This window comes from Hippocampus guttulatus, chromosome 21, assembly GCF_054856545.1.
Source record: "Hippocampus guttulatus isolate MCC_2025c chromosome 21, RoL_Hgut_1.0, whole genome shotgun sequence".
NCBI lineage: Eukaryota > Metazoa > Chordata > Actinopteri > Syngnathiformes > Syngnathidae > Hippocampus > Hippocampus guttulatus.
In genome coordinates, this window is record NC_141281.1 from 11,521,018 (window position 1) to 11,546,883 (window position 25,866).

The window sequence follows — 25,866 nt, forward strand, 5'->3', positions numbered from 1 at the left end:
TTCAAACAATGCAGGAACAGCAAACAAAGGCTTTATGGTTTGATGAATTTGGTTAACGTTATTTCCGTGGGGAAAAGAGTACTGAACGAAGTCAACCACCTTCACAGAAGTGATTCTTGACTTCCATTCCTGCAACTTTATTCATTGCGAGGACACCGCAGGATCAGAAGCCACAAGTCGCGGATATACGGGTGGAGAAAACAGTAAAAATGATCCATTCAAGTGAAACCAAGTGCAACCGCTCTCCCATTTTCGGTGTTTCGTATGACAAAGGCTTTTTTGTAACGCTCTGGGAGGCAAGGTTAATTCAAAACCTGACCAGAGGGGGGAGCTGATACTTTACAACCAGGATTTAGAGACGCTCAGCCCGCAGGGAGGCAAGGAAATGATATGAAAGTCCGCATCTGTTTTGGAGTAGCCTACAGGGAGAGACCACGCGACCACAGAGTCCAACAAACACAAACTTGAACTTGCTCCTCCGTCTCGAGTCTTGTGGGATAATCCAAAACGTATGAAGGAGCGACGCCCAAGCAACGACGACACACTTTTTTTTTTTGAACCACGGACTACCAGATTCTTGTCGTGTTAGATGCTCTGAAAAAACAACAACATCCATCCATCCAGTTCCTATGCAGCTTGCACTCATTTGGGTCATGCGTCAGCTGTAGCCTTTTACGGTCGACTTTGGGCGAGACGCAGACTACACCCTGGAGCGGTCACTACAAACAGCATAACTGCCTGAAGTATTGTTAACTTGCTGTCACGAAACCAATACACCTGCTTAAGATTTGTATTTTTTTCCCCCCTTCATATCTGTAGATTTTCAGTCATCCCCATCGTCCGTGTAAATTATATATTACAGATGTACTGTATTTTCCGGATTATAAATCACATTTTTTTCCCCATAGTTTGGCCGGCAGTGCAATTTATACTGTGGAGCGATCTATGTGTGAAATTATGAACACATTATTATATCATTTCACATGTTACTTTCACATTAAACCACAAGAAGGCGCTCTAGACCTGTGTCGATAAGTTGACGAGTATGACGTAAGTGACGGAGAAGAGGAAGCGCCGCATCTTCTACATTCGGAGTTGGCGGAGTTGTTTAAATGTGACACAGAGGGTGAAGATTTCGTTGGATTTATTGATTTGGAGTGACACTGACATTTAGGGAAACTTGTTCGCATGTTCTTTATGCAATAGTTATTGGAATATCGCTTAATATGCTATGTGCTATATATAAAAAAATAGCAGGCACGTTCTCAGTTCGTTGTTGAGGCGTTAATGTAATGTTAGCATATCGTACACCTATTCCGCGTGTTGTTCTTTATTTTATTTTTATTTGCTTTACAAGATGACATGTCTGGTCTTGGTGTTGGATTTTATCAAATAAATTTCCCCCCAAAATGCGACTCCATACTCCAGTGTGACTTATATATGTTTTTTTCTTCTTTTATTACGCATTTTATGGCTGGTGCGATTTATACTCAGGAGCGAATATAAAGCACATAGTCTAAATATATCGTAAACTCTGATCCTGAAACCCTTTCATATCATTTCCAGATCATTTTACAACTTTAACCACCATAAAGGGCTTACAGATTAGTGGATTTCAAACATTTCACTTTCACTAATCACCCAGCACGTTCCTGCTTTCCTATCGACCGAGGCTTTTAATTGCCATTAGTGCCAAATTAGGACGCCACAAAAAAACCCCCACAAAACTATGCAAGTGACTTTGTCATTAGCAAACTCCAAACGGGCTGCGCATCATCGGCTAAAATGAACTTCCAATTACAATGCATTGCAAAACCAAAACATGAGGATGAATGGTATGTCATCGTATGTTTCCCGGTTTTCTGAAGTCATTTCCCTCCGGCTGTTAACATTACCCTCACCGCATCCCCCCTCCCACCTCCTCCACCAGCCCCCCGCCCCCATCTTAGCGAAAGAGCCTGGCTGAAACGCTGCGTCAACGAGGTGTCTCAGCTGTCTCGTTGACAAGCTCGAATGTCTTAACCACTGACTTCACCGACCAAAGTGTATCATTTTTCTTTCCCCCTCACCCCCCCCCCAAAAAAAACCCCTGATCTAAGAGCAAATGGAAGGGAGGAGCTGATCCCCAAATAAATGATTCGAGTGGTTTACGCAAAGGGGAAATGAGAAGCTGAGAGTCAAAGCCATCTGGGTGTTTAGTCGAAAGTTGTTGTTTTTTTTTCTTTCAAGAGACTACTGTAATTGAACACGTCAAGCGACACACCGACGTCACGCAAAACAAGACTTTGGGGCTACGTTAAGAGGAAGCTGCATGTATTAATTTAATGAACTTGTTCGTTCTGTTTACTGTGAATTAACTTGATTTGTTCAATCAAGATTTAAAAAAAATAAAATTAAAAAAACATTAAGAGGAAGCGTGAGCCAAGGAGAATTTTAAAATACTGTTGCTTCGACAGCAGGGGGCGCTGGCCGCCAGATGCAAGAAAAAGAAGGCGCCCGGAGGAGCAATTAGGCGAAAGGGATGAGATACCTCGCCGTCGCACACTTGAGAGAGATTCAAAAGTGGGCAGGAAGTCGATTTTATTTGCGGTTGCCCCGAGTGTCAATGCGTCGGGTATAAATCTGACAGCGCTCCTCATTTTATGCATCCTGTTTGTGGGATAGCAGTGGATGAGGGCCTTTATTTTCTCAGTAGCCAAAAAAAAACCCAAAAGCCCCAGGACTTGTAAACACTTTAGTTTTCTGAGGTGCACTTCGCAACCGGGAAAGCGGTTTGAAGGACTCCAAACTCTTTCACCTTGGCTATCATTGAAGCTGGCATCTTTTTTTTCCGATTTCTTCCGACGTTGTATCAGAGACGAAACAGAGGCAAGCCACAACAAGCGTGTGAAATTGAAACCCCAAGAGTCACGGCGTTGAAATCCACTGTTGATGTCGTAAAACGTCTGTTTCCTAATTTTCTTCCTTCCCGAAAAAAAAAAAAAAACATGCCCGCAGTCTATAAAAAGTGAACAGGTTTAACGATGCCATTTTATCAGCCTCTGTGGAAATCGCATGGTACGCATCAATCACGTTGACCGGCAAAAGGTCCTTCTACCAAAATAAAAGCTTGATGTGATGATCACAGCGGAAGCCGAAGACAAATCTTCACTGTGCCATTTGCAACATGAAAAAGGCCCACCAAAACCATAATTGTTGTCTTCTGCTCATTTAACCCTTTCAGGGGAGAGCGGTTACGACAGTGGGACGGCCCATCGTGTTATCGGGGTTAAAGACTGAAATGTTTAAATGGGAAACGATCACGACCGTGGAGAAGTTTTTTTTTTTCATTTCAGTTTTTGCGATGAGCAGCTTGACTCTTCAGTCAATGTGCTATTTTTAGAGACGATTTGCTGTATATAGTGGCATGCAGACTCTGCTAATGCTCAATGGATTCTGAAGACAGCTTGGTTCGGAAAAATGTGCATGAATGAGAGTGTTACTAAAAGTCTACATCCGTAATAATCAATGGAATACTTGTTTGAGAATCTTTTGAACACAATCCAACATTATCCCAAACAACTTTGGACAACTCCAAATTTGAAATTCAACAAATGGAGCCTGGTCTTCCTGTTAGATTGCGTTTTTTTTTTTTTTTTTAATTCACTCTACAGCTGCAGCCAATCACCTCGACAGTCTTCTGCCTCAGGAGCCAAGAAGGAGGAAAAAAAATATACTGCAAATTACACCCCCGGAAGAAAAAAAAACTGCAGTCCCAGTGGGGAGAATTTATAACACACACTCATGAGTGATCACATAAGCAACACTCTTTCTTCTTGTTCAGCGACCCGATTATTGGTCTGTTTCTGAGGAATGAGTCACGTTCAATCATTTGGAAAGCCAGACTTTAGGCTCATGAACGCACCATTAGCCCACATACTGTAATCTTATGTCTCTTAATGACTCGCTGGGCTTCTCTTCCAGGAAAGGAGATATTAGCCCAATCTTCATATGTGGCATTTGGAAGCAAAGGTCTTGGAAAAGGTCTCTTTTGTTGCATTATTTTTCACAGATAGGCTGAAGATCGACTGCGAGCGAAGTCAAAAATGTTAAAACCATGAAAAAAAAGACCAAAAGAGAAAAAAAAAGTCAAACCCTGTAACCTGATAACATGATAAGCTGTCCACTGTAGTGGCCGCTGTCCCTGAAAGGGTTAACCCGGGGGTCTGCAACACGCGGCTCTCGAGCTCTTTAGCGCCCCCCAGTGGCTCCATAGAGCTTTTTCAAAAATGTTTGAAAATGGAAAAAGATGGGATGGAAATATACTTTTTGGTTTCAATATGGTTTCTGTCAGAGATTATTATTATTTTAAGGGTGAACCCTAAATCAGGGGTCCTAAACCCAAAATGTTGAAAGAGCCATATTGGACCAAAAAAAAACAAAAACAAATATGTCTGGAGCCGCAAAAAATTAAAAGCCTTATAATGAAGGCAACACGAGCTACGTATCTATATTAGCCTACAATCAAAATGACTAAGTTCGCTACAAATACACAATGAATTTTTTTCCCCCCTGCAGTGCATCCTGTAGTGCAGGGGTGCGAAACCTTATTTGAGCGAAGATCGACTTTTCCATCAACCAGCCTCCCGAGATCGACCCGTTACCACACGCGCGCTACGCGCGTACACACTTACACACGCATGCCGACGCATGGGACACACTTTTGCAGCGTGTTAACTAACGTTGCTCACGTGTAGCGTTTAAAAATACTTCTCTCTGCCCTCCATATTCCCATTCTCTGCCAGTACCCTCTGTGATTTATAGAAAAGTCAAAAATAACGGTTGATAAACCTATTGTGTAAGTTATTGTAATGAGGGCTTTGGGAACAAGAAAATGCTGAAAGTGTCACTCTTATTTATTACAAATGAGAACTTGAAATGTTGGTAGCGATTTTAGAAAGCATCATGAAAGTTGACATCTTTGATTTGCTTTTGCGGGCCACATAAAATGATGTGGCGAGCCAGATTTGGCCCCCGGGTCTTGAGTTTGACACCTGTGTCCTACAGTAACCATATTAAAATATATTTCCCTCTCCCATTTTTTTCCATTTTCAAACATTTTTGAAAAAGCTCCAGGGAGCCACTAGGGCGGCGCTAAAGAACCACATGCGGTTAGGTTGCCGACCCCCGCCCTAAACAAACGGGCAATCCGATTCCAAGTATTTTGTTTCATTCCCCCCAAAAAGCCTTTTGTCATCACGCCTCTCTTTATCGGGGGATGGAGGGGGGGAAATAACGCGTGTCTGAACAAAAGACATCGAAGCGCTTTTGTCACCACCTGGTACAATGAAGCGCTCCCATCGCGTCACGACTTGCTCGGTGACAAACGTTGCAGACATGAGTTCACACGCATTTTTTCAGCTGCTTTTGGTGAGTCACCGTTCGAAGTCGCTCACTAAGAGATGAGTTCATCGCAGAAACGCGGCCGACTGCTTCTTCAGAGCCTCATGTGAACAAATCCTTGCAAGATGGGGCACGATCACCGGAAGCATTTGATACAATGGCACAGTTACTTTCAAGTTGAGCAAGAAGAAAAGTGAGGATGAATGAAATGGAAACGGCAATCCTTTGGTCAAGGTCCACAAAGCCTAAGTCCGTGAGGGGCCTGCAAGTCCACACCTTGTTGGATTCAAATTTTTTCTTTTTTCAACTAAAAGTAAGATGAACCTTCTGCTACACTTCCAGGGATAGAAAGACTCCCAGAAGTCTGAAATTGGGCCTTGTGTCAACCGGCGGTCAGCACTCACGCTTTCACACGGTGGAAATGTCACCTGTCAAATGTCACCTTCCATGTGCTCTGATTGTCTTTGCCTTGTGCGCGACCCGGTTGTTTTCTCTTTTTCTCAGCTGCCATCGTGCCCTGGAACGAGCCCCACCTCGGGGGCCCGGAAAAGGGCAGTTTCAGAGAATGGCCAAAAGTTCAGTTCGTCCATTTTTTTTATTTATTTTTTGGTTTTACTGTTCATCCTGTTCCGAGTCATCACATGTTGTATATTCTTGTGTTTTTTGTGGCGATAATTGGGCATCATTTTTGACAGCCCCGTTTCGTTAAGCGGAGATGCCGGCGCTGTTGGACAGTCCGCGCCGGTGCGGTTGGACGGACGGCTTGCGGAGCAAAGGATGCGTAGTTGGAACTGAGAGTCGCCACTTGGAATTGAAACGGATTCACACGGGACAGGAGAAGAGAACCAATGTCTTTTTTTCGTCAATGGACGCGACACCTTCTTATTTACTTTCAAACTTAGCTTGTCACAGACGTGTGCACATTTTCAGCATGACGTCTGTGATCGACTGGTGAAAGGACACTTTTGATTCTCTCCTCTTTCATCTAGAACTGGCTACGATTGCATGACTGTCCGCATTCAAGCTGCGGAATAAAAATAAAATTACGTGAAAAACAATTGTAAATAGCACAGCCAACTTATCTATAACTATATTTATATTGCACTTAATTGAACTGTGTACATTGAAACTGAAACGTTTATTTTTGTGAAGGCAAACACTTTGTTTTTCTTCTTTCTACCCCCCAATTTTGCTGCTGTAGACTGTAAATTTCCCCAGTGTGGGACAAATAAAGGATATCTTATCTTATCTTATTTCATGTTAAGTGTGTTAACTGATTTGTAAAGGATTTAGTTGCAGCTGCAGCTGTTGTGAAAGTGCGATGCCAATAAAGATGTATTGTATTGTACAGTGGTACTTCTACTTAAGAAAATTCTTCCAGAATATATTAATTTCCTAACGAGAAAATTTGTAGTAGGGACGCGTTTTCCATGTAAATGCCCTAATCCGTTCCAAGCCCCACCAAAATTCAGACATAAATGTTTTCTAAAGCATAAAAATAAATAACAAATACATGTTTCAATTAGATTATTGCTCAATAAATGAGAGATGTGCATCATGCAAAAAACAAAGACTTGAGTAAGGAATAAAAATGATGGTTCTTGAACTTTTAACTGCGTCCTCATCTTTTTTTACCCTCTTCTCCCTCAGAAGTGAGTTTTGCCTGGCGTTTTGTAAAGAACTGATCTAAGGACGTTTGCTTTTGTCGACTTTGAACAATCCTTTAAAAATGCCCAAGGCAAACATCAGCATAGTGAGCGACCGCCCGACTGGTGAACACTTTTTCTGGGTGGTTCGCCTTTACGCAAAACTATCGGAACACCTCATGGACCGAGGAGTGAATGACAAGGACAGTGCATAAACTCATATCTATCTATCTACATGCATGCACACATACGGTAGTGGTCCCTCTTAGCCAATGGGATGCCAGAAAGATGCTCGGTAATAGCCAATGGCAGAGCCGCTATAAGTATGTTGCGCTCGGAAAACTCTGAGCTGCGAGCAGCAGTCCATACTGTATTTTTACCATTTGTATCTTGAAATTTCTGTCGTAACAAGAGGCAATATTTTCCTGTTGAGACGTTTGGTAACTTGAAAATTTCGTATGAAGAGACGTTCGTAAGTAGAGGCACCACTGTATTGTATTCTGTGGCTGGATGCATCTTTATCTTTCGGCAAGAATCTTTGTCAACCACAAGGAACTGAAACGGGAGTGGGGTGGGGGTGGGGGTGGGGGGCCAAGGGGTGCACATGAAGGATGAAGTTGGCATGATATACGTGTTTCATTTTGAGGAAGCGAAGACCCTCACAATGAGACACAACCCTAATTTGAATTCAGCGAAACATCTGGTTTCCAGTTCAAACCTGCCCCCCTTTAACCCACAAGCACGTTTTGTTAACCGCGGGGAGGGATTCGCACACAGGCAGGGGCTCAAGACCTGTTGATTCCCCAGCATGCCCCGCTCACATTCCTGACCTCCTTCTGTCACTCTCTTACTAACTTCACCCCATTTCGCTTGCCTAAGACACCATCCGCCCCCCCCCCCCCAAGACTTAAAAACCTACCTTCCTCCACTGATTTCTCTGAGAGCGAGCTGACGGGAAGATATATGATCTGTCAATCAAACACCTCAAGTGCTTTTCGAAACTTGAGATTCCTAATGTGAGTGTGACCCCCCCACGACACGACAGTGAAAGCCAGCGCCCCCAGAGTTAGAAGTCTGGTGAAAGAGTCCAAAAGGGGAATGATAAGAGTCCTTTCTTCAAGAGCACGCAACTTCCTTCGTAATCAGCCTCCCGCTGAGGTGGCGGCAATATGTGCTGCCGTTTCTGTGAGCGGAAACTGTTCCTTTTACAGCTTGGGGGGGGGGGATTGGGTGGGGGGCAAAAGCAGAGCCACAATTGCAGCAAACATGGATTTATTTGTCGAAAAAGTTCCCCTTGGATCAAACTGACCTGGAAAAATTCGGCCAAATGCGAATGAATTCTTAGATCGCTGGAGTAGCTGGACGGCGGACACACGAGTTTTCATCTCAACAACAAAAAAACAAAATTATGTGCGGCTTTTAACTCATTCAGTACCAGCCAATTCTGGACCAAGTCTGAAAAGACGTTTAAAAACGTCTTTGGGAGTGAATGAGTTAATGAACCCTTTCAGGTACAGCGGTCACTACAGTGGACAGCTTATCAGGGTACAGGGTGCATGAAAGCGTTAATGTCTTCCAAGGAACTGTAGCAACAAGCGTGTGGTTTTTGAGGTTGATCCAGTAGACGCTTGACAAATTAATTTCCTTTCCTTCAGGGTAAGATGATGACTATTGCCCAGAGTTCAAGGGAGGCATGCAATAAAAAATAAAAAAAAGAATTAAAAAGCGCCTTCATTGCCAAATTTAGCCAACAAAAGGAGAACCACTGTGAAAGGTTGGCTGAGTTCAAGATTCAAAGTTGAGAAAAGATTGTTGTTGTGACTTACTGTGTACAGAACCGTGGAGCTGGCTCGCCGCTTTCGGCGTGTTGGATTTACTCTTCGGAGGGTTTGACTCCATGGTGGGTCCGGCCTCACCTGGGCCCTTTGGTTCCAACTGGTTTTGGCTCGCCGCTTTGTCCATGAGCGATTTCTGCCTCGTTAACCCACCGTCAGTGCCCGCCCTCATCAGCTTCTCGCCAACACTCTGTACCCGTGCCTGACCGGCCGAAGAAGTTACGCCAGGGCATTCCTTCCTGGGGGAGGGCAGCTTGGATCCGGCGCCGGCTGAGGGAGGCCGGGCCAGCCTGGAGGTTTTTGACATCCCGCCTTGGTGACTCTCAGTTGGTCTCTGCGTCCGCGTCCGGTGGGCTCTCAGAGCTCCCCGCGGATCTACGGCGTGTTGTGACTGGTGCAGGTGAGGTGGGAGGCCGGTGGAGGGAGGGGACTTTTGGGAAGCAAAGGGGGTGGGGGATTATTAGCTCTCTGGAAGGTGCGTGGCCTCCTGGGATCATTCTCCAAAACAAACGTCGTGTGTGCGCATAAACCTGTGGAGGGAGCAGGGCGAAGCTCTGCCGAATCTCACTCTGAAGTTATTCACTCCTTCAGCCTCGGAGACTTCTCATTCCGACCTCGCAGGTTTCTTTTTCAGTTGCGCATGCTCGGCGGGGAAAGCATTCCGGGCGCTCCGGAGCGATTCCAATTTGAAGAGGCGAAACGAGAAAAAAGAAGCAAAAGTCCTCCTTCAGGTGCAGCTGCTGAAGCTGTTCCAGATGTGAGCGCGCCGCTTCATGTCATGAGTGAGCCGCTTCGGTTCGGTCCCCCCGAGCTCGGGCTTGTGCTGTTTTCGCTCCCTTCCCCTTCGCTTCTCTCCATCCATCATTTTACTCTTTCGCCTCTTGTCCCCCGAGACGCTTTTGCACTCCGCCTCCTGTGTCAGGTGGCGGAGTCGGGAAGCGCGCGCTCACGCGATCGCTCTGAGCTCGGCGGGTGGAATTTGTGGAGAATTAAAAAGCGCAAAAGGAGAGAGCGCGCGCGTGTGTGTGCGAGGGGTGTGGGTCGTCTCTGTGATTTGCTGCGCCAAAAACATCAGCTGTGATGAGAGGGGAAAAACATGGGCGAGGGAGGGGGGTGGCAAGCAGCGGAAAAGTTGGCTCCAAGGGAAACACGAGGAAGAGAAGATCACAGCTTCTCCGAGGGACAAACAACATTCGACTCCTATGACAAATTGCTCGGCGCCAACGCTTGGCCCGCACTCAAACCCGCGGTGACCGTTTGCCAAATTATGTCGCTCGCGGGGCAACTTTGCATGTGAAAAGAGGATTTCATAGCAGGCGCCGGGATTTCAAAAAACGCCTTTTGCCGAGGCTCGGCGTTCGTGACCTCTGGAGACGGGTCATGACGGGAAACGATTTCATCCGGATACCTCTAGCCCAGGGGTGTCAAACTCATTTCACATTGTGGGCCACATGCACCCTCAGTAGATGTCAAGTGGGCCGGACCATTAGAATGATACCATACTCTGCTATAAATAACCAAAACAAATTCTTTCCTTTGTTTTGGTCTAAAGAAGCACAAGAACATGAGGAAAATGTTGAAATTTAATAAACGGATCTTTTACAAAACATTTCATGAAGCACCTTAAGATTTCCTTTGACAAATGTGCAATTTACTTTTATCATAAACATATATGCATTGCAACTGATCACACTGATTGTACAATGCACAAAACTTTAACAAGTAATTGGTATTCAAAAATATCGCAATGCACTTTAAGATTCAACGAGATTTGGAAAGAAAGGAATTTTTAAACCATTAACACTTGTGCATATAAAATCTAAATGTAATCCCTGCCGACATCTTACAAACTCAGGAGAGTGCGATTATATGTGTAAAGAATCAAGTATTCACATGTCCTTGACAGTGTCTGCTGTGTTGAGTCTGTCTCAGTGACAGACTGAGGCTCCTGTTGTCTTCTTCTTTGATCAAAACAATGTGGTCTTCTACTCTGACCAAAACTCCGTGAATTGCACCCTATTAAAAATATTCCGTGTCTTTTATGCGTTTTTTCACTTTTAAATTATCCTGCGGGCCTGATCGAACCTCCTTGGGGGGGGGGGCCGGTTCCGGCCCGCAAGCCGTATGTTTGACACTACTGCTCTAGACTCATGTGTAATACGCTGCGCACATGCGATATATTACACGGGGACGCCATTGTTTTGCGCGCTCACCGACTAAACGCCAGAAAATGGATTATAGATAGCCACATGCTGAAACATGCAACAATTTGTTACGCTGCTCGTTTTATCAACAGAGAAACATCCCGGCGTAAAACTGCCACGCTGCAAACAGTCAAACATAACATAGGAATGAATGCTCACTTTTCTGGAAGAGAACAGAAATCCTCCAAACAAGCGTCACTGACTGTATGGATATGTAATACATAATATGATGGCAACGTAACCGCATGGCTTTGGATGAGGCAAAGCAGATTGACCTACATACATTCCTCGGCGATGACACGTTGGGATTCCGAAACGGACTTTCATTGGAGTCGCAGCATTTCTGACGGATTTTGGGAAGCGAGGGAGAAGAGGATAGAGCGCACCGTTAGATTGGATGTCGGAATCGGTGTCGGATTTTGGGGCGTGTGCGTCGCCGGCGGGCTTGGTTCTGCTGCGTTAGCAACGTGCTAGCAGGGATTACCTCAAACCGAGGACGACCGCGACTCCATATGAGTTTTATTCAAACGCGTGAGCTTGCTATTTGTGTGTGTTGGGAGAAGATGAAAGGCCTTCTGTGTGGACTGGAAGCCTCCCAGCCTTTAAGCCACTTCTTACTTACTGTACAGTATATACAAATGAGAGCGGAGCCCAGTTCAAAGGCTTGAAATAGCAGAGCGTTTGGAGAAGGTTATAATTTCAGCGGTTGAGCAAAAACTGTTTCGGTTTTTTTTGTTGCAAAGTGCGAGGGATCGTGAAATGCAATCTTTATATGAAATACGAAAGCCCGCCCGGTCTTGACATATTACTTGGGCATGTCATGTTACGGTGTATTTAATTTAACCCTTTCAGAGACAGCGGTCACTACAGCGGACAGTTTATCAGGTTACAGGGTGCATGAAAGGGTTAATTGCTCAAATTAAAGTCGTTGGGCATACAGGGTGCTTGCTTGAAATTACACAGCCAACTATTTCATTTAATTTTATTTATTTTTGTGAGCTGCCTACTTCTGCTACATGAGGGCAAGGTGGTCAAACTCATTTGGGGTTACGTCTTCCCTCGGAGGGCCGTCACGACAGTCAAACTAAATAACGTTATTTTTTCCACATGACAATTTGATATTCGGTACAGATTCTAGCAAGGATCGTGGAAGTTGACGCACATAATTTGCTTTTAAGGGCCAGATCTGGCCCCCGGGGCCTTGAGTTTGACACCTGTGCATTATAGGGTCATGTGTTACTTTCTAACACGTTACTGGCATCACTGGTGTCGATGGTCGTTTCCGCACAGAGGATAAAGAATATATCCCTGTGTTTATTCTTCACATTGTGTTGATTTGCGATGATGAAACAGCTGGTGTTGATGCTCTTGTATATGATGATGGGAAATGTTGAGAACCATAATTAAAAAATAAAAATTATGAATAAATAAATAAATCTCTTGTCTAACGACGAGCTGACGTACAAGGTTAATAGAAATGGGCAACCGTGATATTTAATTAGGGTGATGGGCTTGTGTGTTGTCAAGAGTGCCAGTGTGGTATTTCTGTTACTGACCTTTCAGTCTGTGAGTTATTACGCCGGCGGGTTCCGAGTGAGCCCCCCCAGCCCCCCGCGGACAATGTGGACTGTTCCAACAAAATGTGCTACAAGTGCAAACAGAAACGTCATCGGATATGTGTTCAAAGATGGTTACCAAGACGCTCTTAAGTGAAGCTTTACCGTCAGTGGGACGACTGAGTCACCTCAACTCAGGTTCACCCGAGTCCTTTGTGTTTGCATACAGCAAATTTCTGGAAGCAAGCGCAAACGAATGAAAAAATATTTCGGTGAATTTAGAGCAGCTGCATTATGTAATCAAATGAAAAAAACAATTCTCGGGGTGACTAGATTGCACCCGCGTCTATTTGCAGTTTGAGATTCAGGAATTCACCTATTTGTGCATTTGATGTTCTACGATGCCCCAAGATGTCAGCAAAGCCGAGTACAGTAATTAGTGTCAGGGAATTATGTTGAAATAAAACATATTTTTGGCGACGAAATAAATTTAGCCTAGTTTGCTAGCAAAAGTCTTCGCATTTGTATCTTTTTGCTTTGAGTTTTTCATGGTGTGGGGAGCCGACTTCCCAGGGGTATCGAGAACCTAACGATATTTTTGTTTACTTGGTGTACTATACTCTTATTCTATTGTAGAATCTGCGATTGTTCTGGTGAGTGACGTGGGTGTCACTACATGAGAGCGTTTTTAATGACCTGTATTGCCAAACTTGCAATATATAGTACATGGGCCTAATTATTCGACTCAAAGTAACAGTTTGGACCTCTTCCAAGAACAAAAAAAAAAAAAAGTACAGCTACATTCCTAGTCATGTCTCTGAATGTCCTACTCCGGTCACAAGCTATTGCATTGGGAAAAAAGCGTATTTTCTACGAGTGTGGGGTGTCAAGGAACCATGTGGGTGTGTGGAGGCGGTCATCTGGAGGTGCATAGTCCTGCCGAGGATTAAAGTTGATGTTTCGACTGCCTCTGGGAGCATTCCATCAGAGGACCCCCCCCCCCCCCCCCCCTCCACCACCATATCATGAGTCATTATTCACCAGCAACCACTGAATCAGTGACTGGAGGCCTCCTGCAAGGCTAACAGATGTGCACGACAATAGCATGGAGGTGCGTGTGCCTGCGCTGCAGCTAACCAAACAGAGTTGCAGTTGTGATCATTCTCTGCGATACTTGAAAGCAAAAAAAAAAAAAAAAAAAAAAAGTAAATAAAAAATTTAACAGGTCTTCGTAAACACGTTCCGGGAAATTGCTGCATCATGAAGTCAGTTGATTTTATGCACCATGAGAGGTGACACAAATCGTCACAGCAACAAGAGCCCGATCAAGCAATCAATATTCTATCAGCGACATTTTAGTGTGCTGTCACTTTTGTTTCTTTTTTTTCCTACCGATAGGAATTTCAGTTCAGTAATAGGAAGCGAGAGTCTTTAACCTAAGAGGGCTATAACTTACAGGTTTTGGTTATGAGCCATTGTTTAGTTTTGTTTTTTTTTTGGCTGTGTTTCGAGGCTTAATTTCAGAAAAGGAAAATGCACCAGAAATACAAATGTAACTTTCAATAACAACACGGGCTAGACTTTGCTGCTCCCCAAACATACAAAGCTAGTCTTAGTTGAGATGTCACTTTGACATACTTTCTTGACACCGATTGATAGTTTGACGGCTGCGGTGGCATGTATTTACCATCGAACGCTTGTGCGGTGCAGCATTAAGTTGCCTCAAAATGAAAGTCCGGATGATTTTTTTTGGGGGGTAGAAATAAATAAATACAAATCATTTAGTTGAATTAGCCTGTTGTATTAAAAAATGCGTCACGAAAATGCTTCGCGCAGAAGGAACTGGTGAGCCACGAATATCAGCGTGTGCAGATTTGTTTCTTTCTTTTAACTCTCACTCTTTTAACACTCACTAATGGCCGGAAGTGTTTTGGAAAACAGTTTGGCAAGATGACGTAATCACAGTCGTTCGGCTTTTGTGACATTTTTGGTCTGGTTATGAGACTTTCTATCATTTTAATCAGGGATAGTTTGATAGAGCAGACATTCTTGGGCACCTTCAATTCGCAATTGATGATTTTGGGGGGTGTTGATGTTGCTGCAGCAATCGGAGGTGAAAGACCAAATGGAAGAATGTCACCTGAAAAGTAGACATTCTCGAGACGTGAGGAATATGAGAGGTGTACACGTTTGGAATGGATCTCAATTTAAAGTTTGATTCTGCCTTGGTGGAGGTCTGCTCTTTCCTGTGTGCGTTTGAATCCCAGAGGAGGTATCCCTCCGAGTTCTTCTATCTCTGGAGCCCCCATGTGGCCTGATTAGTCACTCCTGCTTTTTTTTTTTTTTTAATCCTCAAACGTTGACATTAAGAGCCCCTGGGTATTTTCGCACAGACAACACACAGCATGAAAACGAATTCCTTTGAGTGTAAGCCCTTGAGCAGGGGAAAAAAGAAACAAAAACACTGGTAATCCCGCACTTCCTCTATTTTTGATGCAAATGACACCACAAGAAAAATTATTTTTCTACGTGACATTTTAAGCATTACGGCACATGAATAATGAAAGAGGAACAATATTGTTGACTGTGCTGGGGAATCCTGCTCATGAGACTTCAGCTCGTTGAGCATCAAAAGTGCATTTATTTCAATATTAGGGCGGGGGGGGTTAAATTATTTGAATAATACATTTTAATTTTGTAACTTAAGAAGCAATTACAAACACGAAAGCCACAAACACAATCGTCGCTTAAGAGTGACATCTTTAAGTGGCGCTTTTTAATTGGCTGACGCCAGATGACGTCGTTTCTAAGCGACACAACTCTCGCACGTCTGTTCGACCTTCCGTCTTCCCGCTAACGGGCGTACTGTAATACAGAAAAAAAAGGAAAATCAACCCCATAGGATAATGTATAAAATTAATTGCGCCCCCCCCCCCAAAAACGAAGGACATTTTCCCTACTCTCACAGGTTTCCTTTGTTTTGTGATCATAAAATATAGTTTATAGTTGCTTTTCTTTTCTATTCGCCTTTTACTGTTCGGAAATGAGCAAAATTGGTGTTTTGAGAGATACTGAGGGATGCTGGAAAAAAAAATAAAAAAATCAAAGATACAACCAGGGGCTGATGAGCAACAGTACGATTCGAATGACACGTGAATTGCAGTGACAGCAAACGCCGGGATCAGTGTCACAATGAGGGACAGGAAGTCCAGTACGAATCAGTGTATACAGACACACGCGCGCACGCACACACGCACGCACGCACACAAACACAAGAGAGCGGACACACGCACACGCAAGGCTTCAGTCAGCAACCGAGATGTGCTGAGCCAACAGCGTGGGTCGGGGCCAGCACGGGGAACAGCAGATAATCATCTGATGGAGCCCGACCCACAAACACTGTGGGGAGTGTAGTTGCGACTAAATTTAAAGCTAGAAGAGTGACTGTTTCGGGAATAAATCACCAAAAAAGGGTTCAAATAGATGGTGGGGATTTTAGGTCAAGGATCTGACATATGCATACCTGTCAACTTTTCGGAGCGCCAACCTGTATAAACTACCAAAAAAATCCTTATAAAGAGCAAAAAATCCTTATAACATACCAAAGCATTTTATATGTCAAAATAACGGCAGAAAAAAACCCACGAAATGTTCAATGATATTTATTGTAGATCTCCATAATACAATGTCTGGTTAATGTCTAATCATCATTCTACTTAGTGGCATTACTGTGTTCAGAGTTGTTTTGCTGCGTTACCTTTTTTCACCAACTCCAAATGCTGACCCACCGGCTCGAAGTTACAGCATCCATTCGTATTTACTTTGCACTGCAATAATGCTGTCAGTGTTTCGGGTGCAAGCGATTTTCGGAAATCTGTGTGAAGAGAAAGTTACCGTAAATGAAAGCATTCGAGTAGACTAGCACCATTCTGGGCAAAAGCAAACGGAACTACCTGTTGGGGGGGGAACGGAAATTATCAGAATCCGTATGATTCGTGCGATACGGCCATATACGTAAGATTCACCACAAAATCCGTATGAACTATGGCTAAACCGTATGAGTTGACAGGTATGCATATGTATGCTCCTGAGACAAAAAAAATATATATATGCTTGACTTCCCTCCATTATGCTATGAAGGAGTTCTCTATGGCTTTTCTTTTATGACAATGAAAGGAATTAACAGCGCTCATCAAGCGGCTGATTGTGATGAATGGCATCGGGGAACAGCTGCAAGCTCACGTTTGGCCGCCTGTGCCGGGGAAACCCAAAGTTCAAGTGATTTTATTCTCCCAAACCCTCCTTATAAATTGTGAATGTTTAAAAAAATCATATTATTATTGTATTTTTTGGGTAGGAATTTGTAGAGAAAAAAAATACCGAAGCAGCATGACAAAAAACAAAGCATGACAAAAACAAAGATGAGAAAACATTTCTCAAGAAAAATCCAAAAATATTGGATAAATCCAAATTATTTTACAGTGTCAGGGCCTGCCCAACATATTAATAATAATAGTCCTGAATGAAACCAAGGAATTACAAATGTCAAAGTTTTGAGAATTCTTTTCACCCTCCCCACCCCCCAAAAAAAGAGGATAAAAGGCCTGTTTTTCAAAAGAAACGGCGCAATATTACGAGAATAAAGCTGTCATTTTCAAATGAGCTTCTTCGAATGACTTTCTTCCTTCATCACTTTGACTGTAATAGTTCAGTTGTGGAAAAACACAAGTTTACAACTTTTTATCCGGACAAAAGTTGTTTTTTTTATTTATTTTTAACCCTTTCAGGGACAGCGGTTACTACAGTGGACAGCCTATCAAGTTATAGGTTATCATTCAAAAACTTCCAGCATCAAGGGATACACGTGGCAGTTCCGTTATAGTGGCATTGGGGAAAATGAGAAGGTCCATGGGAAGAAAAAAAAATCTCTCACCTGGTTCCAAAAGGTTTGACTACCGATGAAGCGGCTGGATGAGTCAGAGAAGCAGAGGGTGGCGAGAAACGTGAGGAAGGGAGACGAGATAAGGCATTCAAAAGGGAGGGAGGAGAGACTCTGGCCCGCTGAGCTCTTCCCGCTCCTTCGATGTCCGGTGGCGGCGGGGCAAGCGTTGGCACTAACCTGGCTCATCTGCTTCTCATTTGGAACATCAAAGAGCAACCGCAGACCTCCATCAGTCAGTAGCAACCCACGCTCCTGGCGATATTAAAACTCCGCAGTGCCATTCGAGCTCTGATGTGAACGCTGTCCTCAGCTCACTGACTGGACTGAGGGTCAATCGACTTCAAGGCGGAGGATTTGTGGGTACACATTTATGAGACCTCAAATGGGGCAGCTTTGATTTAACCCTCCCATGCACCCTGCAATCTGATAACATGATAAGCTGTCCACTGTAGTGACCGCTGTACCTAAAAGGATTGAAAACTAAAACGAAGAAAGAAACTTCACAGAACTTCACCGATGTTGAAATATTTCGCTTTGCTTATCAAAACAACACAACTGGCAAAAAACACTCTTACCGATGTACAAGTGAAAGTGCTAGCTAATCGTAATCCAAGGCGTGACATCACAGCCAACCAACTATTACCCAATCGCAACCTGCCCAAACAAAAACGTGCTTGGCCGCAACTCCTTAAAGAACCACTCCAACCATTCCTGTGTGTGTATGGAATGAGTTATTTCTCCTATGTATGGAGACTGATGGGACACCATCCAATTTCTAATCCGCTTATCTTCAGAAGGGTCGCGGGGGGTGCTGGAGCCTCTCCCAACTGTCTTCGGGCAGTAGGCGGGGGACACCCTGAACTGGTCGCCAGCCAATCGCAGGGCACACAGACACGAACAACCATCCGCGCTCACACAATTTCCACCCAATTCAGAGCGTTTCATTAACCTGCCGTGCATGTTTATGGAATGTGGGAGGAAACCGGAGTACCCGCAGAAAACCCACGCAGGCACAAGGAGAACATGCAAACTCCACACAGGAAGGCCGGAGTTGGAATCGAACCCTGCGCCTCCGCACCGTGAGACCGCCGAGCCGCTCCCATCCAATCATAACTTCATCCATCCATCCATTTTCCGAACCGCTTGATCCTCACTAGGGTCGCGGGGGGTGCTGGAGCCTATCCCAGCTGTCTTCGGGCAGTAGGCGGGGGACACCCTGAATCGGTTGCCAGCCAATCGCAGGGCACACAGAGACGAACAACCATCCACGCTCACATTCACACCTCGGGACAATTTAGAGCGATCAATCAGCCTGCCATGCATGTTTTTGGAATGTGGGAGGAAACCGGAGCACCCGGAGAAAACCCACGCAGGCCCGGGGAGAACATGCAAACTCCACACAGGGAGGCCGGAGCTGGAATTGAACCCGGTACCTCTGCACTGGGAAGTCGACGTGCTAACCACTGGACTACCGGGCCGCCCCTTCATAGCTTCAAATTAAGCATTTTTAATTTTTAAAAACGGCATCCTTCTGCCTGACCTCAGTGTATTTCACATGTACGTTTTTGTGCTCATAAATGGATGATTTGATTTAAGAGTGATACAGTTTCCAAAACAGGTTCAAAAGCCTCTTTGTCTTCAGATTCCAGTCAGGAGTGATGGATCAGCCCCCGGCATGCTGCTAATTAGCAGACTTTCCCAGGAGCAAAGTGGATTACCCCCGATGTGACCGCCAAACTTTGCCAGGAAGATTTTGTTTGCTCGTTTTTACATGTTGCCGATGAGGCAGCGACACAATTTTATCAGCAGGGGAAAGAAGAAGAAGAAGAAGAAGAAAAATAAAATAAAAACAGAAGTCAACAAATTGGAATGTAGCACAGCTGGTGATGAAGGTGTTTTTCTCCGAGGACTTCTTTCTCAGCACTTTCTACATGTGCACGCACACGTTCCCACGCACTCTGCGGCGGTCCTTGCGCTTATCGACATCCGCCTGCTTCCTCATCATGAATGTCCGACGGCAGTCAGTAACCGGGAGTGTCCTTACCCGAACGTTTGCCGAGTTATCAAATGTCTGTATTATGTCATGTAAACTGCACATGACACCAGTCACTAGAATGGAACTCAGTAGAGAGCAGACTTCTTCCAACAATCCCAAACCTCTGTTTACCGGTACTTAACCCTTTCAGGGACAGCAGTCGCTACAGTGGACAGCTTGTCATGTTATCAGGTTACAGGGTGCATGAAAGGGTTAAAAATGCAATTTTGGTTCATTGCCTCAATGTGACCTCCATGGCAACAAAATAAAAATGCGTTGATCTTTTTATTATCCGCATTTGACTAGGATCTTCTTCATTTTCTTCCGTCTAACCTCCACCTTGCTGCAAAGTTTTGTGGAAGCTGATAAAGTAAATTTGCTACCTAGCTAACTATCCGACAAACAACTCACAACCCTTGATCTAGCTAACTGTAATCCAATCACAACATGTCAACTAACTAACCGACCTATCTAACTGTCCAACAAAGAAATACAACGACCCAATCACTAAAACCTGTCTGACCAACTCAAATAATTCACCAACTAGCCAGCTAGCTAGCTAAAAAAAACAAGCTAACTGACTGATTGGCTAACTGTCTAACTGCTCTCGTCTCGTACCTTTCTTGATTCACAAACAAGTAGCACAGTTTCAGAAAGCACATTTGTTTGGCGACCAAAGTGGCAATAACGTTGTGGATGCGGAAGCTTTTGAGACGACAAAAATCACACTTGAAGCGTAACAAGAAAATTGGATCAAAACGAGCAGCGAGTCGGCCGGCAAAACAATGAGAGACTGCAGATGCGGGCGCTCTTTTGTTTGTGTTGTCGCCAGCCGACCTCTGGGGGCGGCGACCCAGATCTTTGGATCGATTTGGAAAGTCATTAAAATCGCAGTTGGTGGGCACGGCAGTCGCCAATGTGGCGTTGGACGACATGCCAAGGATAGGCCTCGTAATCGGGTATCCTCACACATTCACGGCACTTATTTCCAACCGTTCTTCAGCCAAGGCACAAACTGTTTTTTATATACAGTGGTGCCTCTACTTACGAATTTCATTGGTTCTGGAAGAAATTTCTTAACTAGAAAATTGTATAAGTAGGGACGCATTTTCCGTGGAAATGCCCTAATTCGTTCCAAGCCCCACCAAAATTCAGACAAAGGTTTTTCCAAAAGCATAAAAATGCATCAAAATATGTAACAAATACAAGTTACAATTAGATCGTTGCACAATAAATGAGTTGTGCATAATGTAAAAAACAAAAAATTGTGTAAAGAATGAAAATGATGGTCATTTAACTGTGTCCTCATCGTTTTTTGCCCTGTTTAGTTCATGTTCTCTCTCAGAGGTGGTTTTTGCCCGACGTTTTGTAAAGAACTGATTGAAGGACATTTGCTTTTGACAACCCTTCGAAAATGTCCAAGGCAAATATCAGCATAGTAAGTAATCGGCCGACTGGTGAACACTTTTTCTGGGTGATTCACATTTACGTAAAAATATCGGAACACCTCGTGGCCCTAGGGGCGAATGACGAGGACGCTGCATAGACACACATCTATCTATTCATCTATTTACACACATACGGTAGTGGTCCCTCTTAGCCAATGGGATGCCAGGAAGATGCTCGGTAATAGCCAATGGCAGAGCCGCTAAAAGTATGTTGCGTTCGGGAAACTCGGAGCTGCGAGTAGCAGCCCATACTGTATTTTTCGTAACTAGAGGAAATATTTTGCCGTTGAGGCGTTTTGTAACTTGAAAATTTCGTATGACGAGACATTCGTAAGTAGAGGTACCACTGTATCAGAAAACACCCGTGGCGCCCCCCCCCCTAAATAAAAAAATAAAACACCACAACGGTGAATAATGTTGAATGTTATGAGTTCCCTATCAAGAAAGAAATCCAGCCCCGGTGGTCTCTGATTGCCAACAAAGCAGCTGAGGTATTTCACAACCGATGCTTGGAGGCCAGACAGGCGGACTCTTTGCGATCCATCACTTAGCACATTCTCCCAGTGCGTATTAAAGGCCTTTGGATTCTCTCGGTCTTGAGGTGACCGTAAACATGATAGAAGAGTTTGTTTACTCCTCTGCGGCTCCCGCGGGCAACTGGACTGCGGTGGCCGGTACTGGCCCTGGGCTTCTGGTGAGCAAAAAGGTCCATGTGTCACTTTTTGCTGCTGAACAGGTGAGCTTCAATTATTTCCCTGACACCGCTTGGGGGAGGTCAACAAACATGACTAAAAGAGACAAAAGCATCTGCTTGCTTTCAATATCATCACAATGCTGCCCCGGAGCCACCCAGACTTGAAGGACGGATCGCTCTTGCGGTTGAAGCAGGTCCAACACAATACCGTCGACTGTACTGCGACGAGCGACTTAGCCGAAAGCGACTGAAGTGGACCATCACAAATAAATATCGCGGTCTGCAACTCTTCACCGCAGACGAAGTAATTACGCTGACACGGGAAAACCGGACCGTTTGATGGTCCGCATCCAATATTTTGTACTGTATTATAATGATTGAACCGCAAAAACATGGCAGGATTATCGCGGAAGACGCTGGTAGCCACAAAGAGAGGAAATGACGGTGACCATTGCCATAGCTTGAAAATCAATCAGATGTTTGCGTCAACGTGAATTAAGGAACTTTAAGGTTCAGTGAAAAGACATGAACCAGTCGAGAACGCTGACAAAACTTTCTACGGACAAACGGAACGATACGCCATTCGAGCAACAAAATCACCTCGAGGTCATTGCTGTTTTGTTTTTTTAACCTGAGTGCCAGGGCGAAAAAAAGAAAAAAAAAACAGCAGCATCATTCTGCTCTCAGGAATGAGAAGGCCACGGCGTTCTGTTGACACTTTGCATTTCACAAGAAGGGCAACTTAAGAGCCCTTAAGAGAGAAGCACTTCATCCGCCGTGGAAGCAGCTGTTTAACCCTTTGAGGGACAGCGTCGTACTCCGGCGGGCAGATTATCGTGTTATCAGGTTACAGGTTGTCATTATTGGTGCATTGGAGGGTTAAAATCTCCCGGGTCCATTTTCTTACTTTCTTGTTATGGACAAACATAAGAATCGCTCTTACTTGCAAGTGGCTGATGCCAAAAAATGCGGAATTGGCGAATAGTCGACGTTATACGCCGAGGTAGAAAAGTTAGACTGGTTGACGAGTCTACTAACTGGTTCAAATCCTAATCAGAGCGGTAACCGAGACAGCAGTATCTAGATGAGGGGTGCCCAAATCCGGTCCCCTCAAGCGCCCCTACCCGACCTTTTTTTAGATGTCTCCCTCCACCAACCCAGCGCCTTTGCTGGATTCTGCGTAAAACGCGTGACTTGTTTGATCAAAAGTTATGGCGATTTTGAAAAGACATCCGTGTGAAAAAGTTAACAAAATCTGTTTGTGTGTTCACGTCTTCAATCTAAATCCCTTTTACTGGACAACCAAAACCTTCTAAAAAGATAGTATGCATGTGTGGGAGGAAAAAAAAAAAAGTTCAGAGTCAGAATTCTGACCTATAAATGCAGTCGTGAATTTTTTCCCCCCTGAAATGATGGAGAGCGCCGCGTGTGAACAATGATATATTACGAGGCGGACTCACAAACGCGGAGGGCTGAAACGGCTGAAATGACAAGCAGGTGGTTTGCTCCGAGAGACGAAAATACTCGTTCGCTCTTGGGTCTTTTAATTTGGCTCAGCGAGCAAAGTCCCGTGACTTTACACGGGACGGCGGGGGGGGCTCCTTGGAGTGGCTTCCTGTGAAGTTCAGACAAATGATTGATGACAAAAATTCCACTCCGCCCCGCCTCGCTCTGCTCTGCTCTTCATGCTCCAGATTGAGCGATAAAGCACGATCGTCCCTCAGCCGTCCGATCGAGAAGGACGATCTTGCTGTCCGCAAGCTGTTGACGCCCCGTCCTCAAATACCTCGGAGATGATGAAGGCGGGCGAGTCAGCAGCTGTTTTGGAGGGGGGCTTTAAAGGCGGCTTATTGAAAGACATTGCGCCGCTTTTGCTCGACTGACGCTCAAGACCGACAGCCTGTCACTCCCTCAGCGAAACCGCGCTTTCTATTCAATGTCAATCACTCCCAAGGATCAGAGATGTTTACATGCCAACATCGAAAAATCTGCATCAGAAAACGAGATCGAACATCCCCCGTGGCCACAGATTCCCGGTTCGAGGTCATAGTTTAGCGTACGGAGATGCTAAACACTATCCAAGGTGTTCCATTAGAAAGTTCAGCTGACATATGTCTAAACAAAACAAAGCTGGGGGATTTTTTTGGGGGTTGTTGTTTTTGCACAGTAGAAAGTGGAAATGAGATTGCAGTTTAATGTCACCTCGCCTGAGGTCATCAGGAGTGATGAAGAGCTGTTGACGGTGGCCGGAGATCTGTCAGCCAGCTGCCCTCGTGCGCGCACACGCACACACACGACACAAAAACACAATCGCTGCCACCGGAGATGACATCACGCTCTCCGCTAGGGTTGTGTTAGCAATTTTCCATTACGTTTTAAGCTGGCCCGACACTTGGCCTGTCGCCATGGCGATACACCCAGCATGTCCCGCCTGTTGCTGCTAGACTGCAGCACGGAGGTAAAATATCACGGGTGCCTTGTCCAAAAAAAAAAAGAAAAAGAAAAAACAGGAACGACACTTTGAGGGCGAGGCGGTGGTCTCGGGAGGAGCGTCATCCTACTTGGAGTCGACGTGAGAGGACACCTGAGGAGGGAGGACGCAGGGAGCATGCAAAGGGCAGCTGCCACTACCAATGAGCGTTGTGCTGGGATACTTGCGCCAGTGCTGCTGACTCGCGTCGAAAAAAAGGAAGGCGAGAGAGGAAGGGGGCTTTCTGCGAGGTGGCTTCCAAACTTCAATGATTTAATGATGCTGAGGCAACTGCAACTTGAATCAAAATGTTGCTCGTATCAAACAACTTGATGACTATTTTACTTCAATGCGTGAAAGAGGAAGATGCTTCATCTCATTTCTGGAGGGGGTGGGGTGCAAATATATTCACAAGCAGCGGCCGTGTGTTCGGAATCACTCCATGGTGACCCTGAGCCCAACTATGGTGTTTGCCATTATGTGTTAGCATGAAGGCATATTTACGTGGTTGTTTTGAACACACCTGTTCATTTTTTTGGTTTAGTGCGATAGTAAAAATCAAGCGTCATTTTTTTGAAGAATGGTTCTGGAAGTACAGATGTGCTCTCCGTAACATCGGTAATCACACAGGTAAAACTTGGCTCCTCAATCAGGTACAAAAACGTTCAAATGATGAGCTGTCCAGCATCAACATAGTTCTTTTGCTAATTACGACTTCACTCTTAGCCAGGAGCTCACCAAAAAAAAAAAAATCATAGTTGATAGGTTGCATTCATTTTACCAAGCAGATAGCTTAAAAGCACTTTTTGCTGATCTGGAGGGTATCCCAGCTAAACTTTGGGCGAGAGGCGGGATGCACCCTGGACCGGTCGCGAGCCAACAACCGTTCACACCTTTTGTCAATTTTGAGTCATCACTGACAGATCACCATGTGGAAGGAAGCCATAAGATTTTAACGCCACACGGAAATGCCAGAATCGAGACGTTAAAATCACAACTGAACATGATTTCTTGTGGGAAACATCAAAACGACTTGACAGTCGAGCAGCGGCCCTGTTACTCCATACGCGCCTCAATTATGTACTGAATATACAATCACAACAACACATCCTCCGGTGTGCAAGCAACCTCAACAAGCTCAGTGGAAATATGGCGCGCTTCAACTAAATGATTGACTGCTGAATATTCAATTATTAATATTATTGCTAAAAAGAAAATATGATGACCAAGTAGCATGGGCAATTCCACATGTGGTCAACCAGTGATTGGGAAAGGCAGTGTACTGTCAAGACCGAACTGAGTGGTGCGTCTCTAACAATCAAGGTCAATTAGCGGATAAATAAAATAGTCCCTTACTGTGAAATTGGCCGTCACCTCTGTGGTCATTCGTGGCGGGAAGGTCCGCGAACTGCACGCGATGTCGCGACATGTCCAAATGTTGTCCACCGCCGACTGGTTGCTGCTCTTACTCTCCACTTTCCCTTTTTTTTCCTCCCCCCCCCCCTTTTTTTTTTTGAAAGACTCCGCGAACTGAACTTCATCGGCCCAGCTCAGCTGCGTCTGGCCGGCCGCGTTCCAATTCGCTCGCAGGCGGCCACTTCCGCCCCCACCATCGCTGCTCCGCAGAAGGACGCCACTCGCGCTGTAAACACAA

The 25,866-nt window shown here is 44.8% G+C and overlaps 1 protein-coding gene across 8 annotated transcripts in view; it reads right to left on the reverse strand.

Annotated features, from left to right (window-relative positions):
• The window catches only part of kiaa1217 (KIAA1217 ortholog), a 91,920-nt gene extending 66,222 nt beyond the window's left edge, over positions 1 to 25,698 (reverse strand). For 4 of the 8 annotated variants that reach the window (XM_086102329.1, XM_086102330.1, XM_086102327.1 and 1 more), the window contains exon 1: positions 8,855 to 9,798. In XM_086102329.1, the coding sequence (XP_085958455.1) occupies positions 8,855 to 9,170 (316 nt within the window). In that variant the 5' untranslated portion in view covers positions 9,171 to 9,798. Of the gene's footprint in view, positions 1 to 8,854; positions 9,800 to 25,568 lie in introns of those variants that run through there. The other 4 variants (XM_086102328.1, XM_086102331.1, XM_086102332.1 and 1 more) reach the window with 3 other exon arrangements.
• Positions 25,699 to 25,866: the final 168 nt, after the last annotated feature.